General features: G+C 40.6%; 1 protein-coding gene across 2 annotated transcripts in view; it reads left to right on the forward strand.

The window, feature by feature from the left end:
* The first annotated feature begins 2,536 nt into the window (after positions 1-2,536).
* Positions 2,537-7,500, forward strand: part of LOC138975672 (uncharacterized) — a 7,107-nt gene continuing 2,143 nt past the window's right edge. The window contains exons 1-4 of one of the 2 annotated variants that reach the window (XM_070348404.1): positions 2,537-2,661; positions 3,136-3,211; positions 5,222-5,464; positions 7,399-7,500. The exon at positions 7,399-7,500 is cut by the window's right edge and continues 2,143 nt beyond it. In XM_070348404.1, coding sequence (XP_070204505.1) covers positions 3,157-3,211; positions 5,222-5,464; positions 7,399-7,500 — 400 coding nt within the window. In that variant the 5' untranslated portion in view covers positions 2,537-2,661; positions 3,136-3,156. The other variant, XM_070348405.1, reaches the window with a different exon arrangement.

Genomic DNA, 7,500 nt, shown 5'->3' on the forward strand with positions numbered 1-7,500 from the left:
CGCGTTAAACTACTCAGACATTAACTGTTTTTTGACACACTTTTAAAAACTTTTTAAAAGTCAATTCGTGAGAGGGGGGGGGGGAGAGAGAGAGGGAGGGAGAGGGAGAGAGAGAGAGAGAGAGCACGTGAAAAATGTACCGGCCCGCTGATCACTTGAAGTGACAACTATAGCGCGGTAGCGGTAGCGCTTAACAGCAACATTCACTTTTTTTTTATTCTCCTTTAACTTTCTTAGTTTACTTTTAATCCAAACATAACATATCTTTATGTTTTTGGATCCAGGAAATGATAAAGAATAAGATGAAGTCTCATTTGGATCGATTTCTAACATTTTAGTTCCTATTAGAATGTTGACATTTTTTATGATAAAAACTCATTAATTTGTTTTTAAGCTTCCAAAGTGAAATGAAATCCAATAGTCCGGGTTTTATCGAAGATTGTTTGATCATCAAAATTTAAATCAATTTGATTGAAAAATGAGGGCGTGACAGTGCCCCCTCAATCTTCAGTAAAACCCAGATATGACGTCATCAAAGACATTTATCTAAACAAAGAAAACAATTGTCTGGAGATATCATCTGGACGAATTGTATATCGTTTCATGAAGATCGGTCAAGTAGTTTTCTAGGAATCGCTCTACACACACACACACACGCACGCACGCACGCACGCACGCACGCGTGCACAAACACACACACACACACACACACACACACACACACACACACACACACACACACACACACACACACACACACACACACATATATATATATATACCAAGCCTCGTCTCAATTTCCAGTCTATGTTGAAACATTTAGTCGAAACGTGACTAAATGTAAAAACCTTGTGGATGAATAATGAACAGACAATGCAGATTGTGTAAAATGATGCTTTTCTTTTTTTTACCACTTTATATATTAACCGTTTGATAAGCAACGTGAGATTTATCGGTATAAGCTTACCAGCATGAATTGCAATTATTGCCTCACACACACACGCCTACGTACACGCACAGAGACACAGAAGCAGACAGACGGATAGACATATCGACAGACACACACACACACACACACACACACACACACACACACACACACACCACACACACACACACACTCACACACATACACACACTCACACACACACACACACACACACACACACACACACACACACACACTAACAACCCAACAACCTACACACACACATACAACCCAACACACATACACACATGTATACACATACACCTGCACACACACACACACACACCTGCACACACACATACACACACTCACACACATACACACACACACACAAACACACACACACACACACACACGCACGCACGCACACACACACACAATCATACACACACACACATACACACACACTATACTTTATAGAGTGACGTCTCTTTGCTGTGGCGTCAAAGATTACACGGTTTTGTTTTGGAAGAGATCGAGGTTCCATTAGAAACGTCTTCAATTTGGACGCGTCGACCCCGGGGTGTCTAGAGCAGAAGGCACACAAGTACAGCATGTAGGATAAGCAGACTACCACATGCATGGCTTGCTGTGTTGTACCAGATGTACACTCGTTGCTTTTTCAAATATTGAAAAGCTCACTTTCGCTCGCTTCTTCGATCTTTCAAAAAGCAAATCGTGTACGTCTGGTACGACACAGCAAGCCATGTAGTATTCGCTTGCAATTCAATCTTTTTAAAAAGCAAATCGTGCACGTCTGGTGCGACACAGCAAGCCATGTAGTATTCTCATTATTCACTTCAATACAAGAAATCATCAGAACAACAGATCATTTTGCCTTCACAGATGCTTTTATCCACCTTGTTTAAGACTAAACCAAATCATAATCAAAGTTCCTCCGAAAACGGCGTATGGCTGCCTAAATGGCGGGGTAAAAAACGGTCATACACGTAAAATTCCACTCGTGCAAAAAAACACGAGTGTACGTGGGAGTTTCAGCCCACGAACGCAGAAGAAGAAGAAGATAATCATTTTTTTTTATTTATTTTTTTTTTTTACAGTTTTGAGCCATTCAAATTTGGGGAAGGGGAGGGGCAAATAACAAACATGTTCTTTGTTCAAAATGATCGTTCACCGTGTGAGACGTTTCTTATTTTCACTGGCAAAATAATTAAGTGAGGATATTTTTTGTTTAAATAACCAAAATAACACCCACGTCACAGCTTGTTTCCAAGCCTGTTCTGCCTTTCATGTTTCTTAGACTTAATAGTTCATATAGTGCTCTGACGCGGGATGAAAGTCCCCTAGCTTTTCGCTACAACTTATCAACAATGTTTTGAATGAGAATGCCCTCACTGCATGGGATTATGTCCGACGCCAGCCTTTGATTGCAATAAATATGAACGCTTTTATCTTTACGCACCCACGTGTGTGCTGAAATCAAATGCTTTCAAGCGCTTTCGTAAGCACCAAAAGACACAGCCTGCTGTGGTTGTTAAGGTAATTAAAATAATGTTTGACTCAAGATTGTCCAACTGTTGATGTAATATAATATTTGCTCCCAGATTTGATCTCAGACGAAAAGGTTTTGGGTTTCAGCAGAGAGCTACCGTCATAATCCACTTTTACAATTTAAAAGACTTCTATAGTTGCCACTGTTGCTGATATACACTGTGAGTATTTATGTTTTAGCCACTATGTAAGGGTCTGCATATGAGTGTCTGTCTTTCACTTGAAAATATAGAATGTATTTATTATTTTTTGTTGTTATTTTTCTTTCTTTCTTCTTCTTTCTGACTTTCTTTACTACCTTTGTTTGTTTACTTCTTTTTTTTAATTCGTTCGTTCTTACTTTGTATTCAGTTTGCTTTAATTTTGTGTACCTTTTTCACTGATGGCACTTCATATTGCTATTCAAATACTTCAATTGCTATTAAATACTTGATCAACAATAAGATAATGATTTAATTTTGTTTTTGAGTTACTTGATGAGTCTTTTTCTTTTTCTTGCCTTATTCTTTATTCATCTATTCTTTTATTTTCTATTTACCTTTTGATTGATTGATTGATTGATGATTGATTCAAATAATTGATTAGTTGATTGATTGATTGATTGATTGATTAGTTGATTGATTCATTTTTAACAGCGAAAAGGACTGGACAACGCCATGGGTCCCCATCTACTCTTCCTTGCAGTGATCCCTGCCTTTGTTTTCGCAGCCGGTAAGAAATCTCTTGTTTTAAATCACTTTGTCTGATTTATGTGCATATGGTTAATATGTAGGTTTTTTCCTCTACATGTCTGTGAGTCCTTCTTTTATCCGTCTGTGTGTCTGTCTGTTCGCATGCCTCACTATATCCTTTCTGTTCTGATATGTTCCTGTCTCCCTCTCCTTGCCTCTTACGTTTTCGATTTTGTTTTATTTCTGTTATTAATTAAGTAGTTCTTCAATGAAGAATTAATGAGACAAATAGGTACATAAAAATAAATCGGTACCAAAATAAATTAACAAACAACTAAATGAATGATTTGTAAGATAAATGAATAGATGAATAATGAATCAATCAATCAATAATTCGAGACATTAATAAACAAGTAGGCTTAAGTATCGGCATTTGAAAAATTAAAACAAAATTAAAAAAAGTAAAGGACATTTTGAATTTTGACTCTATCGGACCAGCAGGAGCTACCTGTACTGGACGGGGGGGGGGGGGGGGGAGGTCTGTTTGATTGGGGTTGAAACTACTTTCACAAAATCCAGCCTCTTTATTCTCCAAGCATAACCTTATTACACTGTCCAATTTTATTTTAATACTTATTTAAATCAGAGATGCCATGCCCCCTCTCCAGGGCAAACGTTTGAAAGAAAAAATCAAATTAAACCACTGGTCATTCCAGCAACCTCGTAAAATAAAGATGTCTCAATGTCATTGCCGTTTTTGCATTGACATGTCTCACTTTCATATTTTACAGAATTCACAGTAGACCTTCGCAACGGTCACTGTAATACAGATTTGTCATTGCCATTGTCCTTTGACATTGCCATTTCATTCTCAAATCTTAAATTACAGACTTCAAAATGGACCTCCGCAACGGTCACTGTAATAAAGATTTGTCATTGCCATTGTCATTGTCATTGTCACTGTCCTTTGTCATTGTCATTTTACTCTCACATCTGACAGACTTCAAAATGGACCTCCGCAACGGTCACTGTAAAAAAAGATTGTTTATTGCCATTGTCATTGTCATTGTCACTGTCCTTTGTCATTGTCATTTTACTCTCACATCTGACAGACTTCAAAACGGACCTCCGCAACGGTCACTGTAATAAAGATTTGTCATTATACCCTTGTCCTTTGGCATTATCATTGCACTCATTCTGTCACAGTCTAGCTTCATCGTAGACCTTCGCTACGGTCACTGAAATAAGGATTTGTCATGTGTCATTTGTCGTTGTCATTACCATTGTCCGTTCTCATAATATGTCCTTTAAATTGTCATTATCCTTTGTCCATTGTCATTTCACTCTCAAATCTTAAATTGCAGACTTCAAAACGGACCTCCGCAACGGTCACTGTAATAAAGAGTTCTCATTGCCATTGTCCTTTGTCATTGTCATTTCACTCTCACATCTTACAGACTTCACAGTGGACCTTCGCAACGGTCACCGTAATAAAGATTTGTCATTACTCTTGTTCTTTGGCATTATCATCGCACTCATTCTGTCACAGTCTAGCTTCATCGTAGACCTTCGCAACGGTCACTGAAATGAGGATTTGTCATGTGTCATTTGTCGTTGTCATTACCATTGTCCGTTCTCATAATATGTCATTTGTCATTATCCTTTGTCCATTGTCATTTCACTCTCAAATCTTAAATTGCAGACTTCAAAACGGACCTCCGCAACGGTCACTGTAATAAAGATTTGTCATTGCCATTGTCCTTTGTCATTGTCATTTCACTCTCGAATCTGACAGACTTCACGGTGGACCTTCGCAACGGTCACCGTAATAAAGATGTGTCATTACCCTTGTTCTTTGGCATTATCATCGCACTCATTCTGTCACAGTCTTCATCGTAGACATTCGCAACGGTCACTAAAATAAGGATTTGTCATGTGTCTTTTGTCGTTTTCATTACCATTGTCCATTGTCATTGTCCTTTGTCATTGTACGTCCTTCGGAATTGTCCTTTGTCATTGTTCATTGCCATTTCACTCTCGAATCATACAGACTTTACAGTGGACCTTCGCACTGGTCAGTCCAATATTACTCCGGACAAAGGGTTGTCGTGGCTGGTCCCTCCCTCTGACCCCAGCAACGGCGACCCAACCTTGGGCGGCTGCAACTGGCGCGGGGTGCTCAATATGACGTTTCACAAGAAGTCCCGAAGAAGTGCCTCCATTCTGATGACCTTTGACGAATCGACACAGTGGTCTTTCGACATTGGCGACTCCGTCACCAACAACGGCAATGGTGAGGCGGATATGTAATACCCCCCTCCCCCTCCCCCCTCCCCCCTCCCCCCTCCTACCCTCCTCCCTCCCCCCCCCCCCCCCGAAAAAATAATTATAACAAAATTAAGGACTAGTCAAAACAAATCTATCAGTTTTCGTCATAGAGCATTAAATTAAGCTCTAATATGGCGTATAGCTTTTAGCTTGGCGGCATGCGGTCCGTTGGTTTCTGTCCTATCTTCTTCTTCTTCTTCTGCGTTCGTGGGCTGAAACTCCCACGTACATTTTACGTGTATGACCGTTTTTACCCCGCCATTTAGGCAGCCATACGCCGCTTTCGGAGGAAGCATGCTGGGTATGTTCGTGTTTCTATAACCCACCGAACTCTGACATGGATTACAGGATCTTTTTCGTGCGCACTTGGTCTTGTGCTTGCGTGTACACACGGGGGTGTTCGGACACCGAGGAGAGTCTGCACACAAAGTTGACTCTGAGAAATAAATCTCTCGCCGAACGTGGGGACGAACTCACGCTGACAGCGGCCAACTGAATACAAATCCAGCGCACTACCGACTGAGCTACATCCCCGCCCTTCTGTCCTATCAATAACTGGAGGAGCCGGAGAGCTGATACGCAGAGGATACTTTGTGATATCTACGGTGTAGGGTATGCATGAGCTATAGCCAATCCAAACTAAGAACGAAAAACCCTCATGCGTTTGTGTAAATTCTTTTTTTCATAAATAAGTCGCAAAACGGCAAAGCAGAAGGCGCGTGCAGAACCATGTAGACTGATCGTCGTCACCACTTTTGGACACCTGCAGGTGCAATGGAGTCCTATTTTTTTTCAGGTGTGCCCCAAACCGCAGTGGCTATTACGAAGGCAAAATATGGCTTTGTCCTCACATAATTCTCGAGAATATCTACCAATGCACAACATATTTTCTTTCTTAGGCGTTCGACAGTTTTGTCTACCATAGTCTGATGTCTGCTAATGTTGCAAACTATATTTGCGCAGGTCTTCCACAGTTTTGTCTGAAACAACAAGTCGAGTAAAGCGAAATGACCTCATTTAGTCAATCTGTTGACCTCACAGAATGATATTGAATGCACTGTATATTTTCACCAAGACAATATAGTTTCGAAAATACCCCGCGGCAAGAAAATCGCTCATACTTTCACGTGAAAAACGTACAGAAATTGATAAGCCAGTATGGCGCAGTCGCTCTTTTGCTCAACAGGAAATCGCGCTTTTCTTCATTCTTTTTAACTTTCTGAGCTTGTTTTTAATTGGGAAATGAATCTGTAATGCAATCCCAAAGTCCGGGCTTCGTCGAAGATTGCTTGACCAAAATCACAATCAGTTTGAACGAGAAAGAAAAAAAGGATGTGACTGTATTAGTGCCAACTTAATTTTAACATGAAGCCAGATATGACGTCGTCAACGACATTTATCAAAACCATGAAGAAAATAATCCGGGGATATCGTTTGCAGGAACTCTCATGAAAAGTTGTATGACGATCGGCCCAGTATAGTTTTCTCTGAATTGCTCTGCACATACACACATACATACACACAGACACACATACACCACAACCCTCATCTCGATTCCCCGTCCATGTTAAACACATGTAGTCAAAACTTGACTAAATGTGACCCTCCACCACGGAATGAGTCGCATGTCACCTTTGCATGATTTTCGTATTTTTACATTTTCCTAAAGAGTGTTTTATGCTCTATCCAGTGGTGAAACCCGTTTTAGAAAAGAGCGAAAACTGTTTGAGTTATAAGCCTGTGACTATAGGTGACCCTCACACTGTTACCAGACACTCCCCGGACTTATATTAAGCCTAGCGCAGAACCGCGCGAGGTGACATGCGACTCATTTCGTGGTGGAGGGTCACAAATGTAAACATGGAGAACACAAGTTGAACCTCGTTGACCTTTTCTCAGGTAATGATGCTGGATCCCAGCAGAGGGACGCCGAGGTACACGGGAACAACAAAGACCTGACCATCGCTGGCAGCGACAAAGTGGAGAACAACGGAAGCTACG

The sequence above is a fragment of the Littorina saxatilis genome, linkage group LG9 (assembly GCF_037325665.1).
Source record: "Littorina saxatilis isolate snail1 linkage group LG9, US_GU_Lsax_2.0, whole genome shotgun sequence".
Taxonomy (NCBI): Eukaryota; Metazoa; Mollusca; class Gastropoda; order Littorinimorpha; family Littorinidae; genus Littorina; species Littorina saxatilis.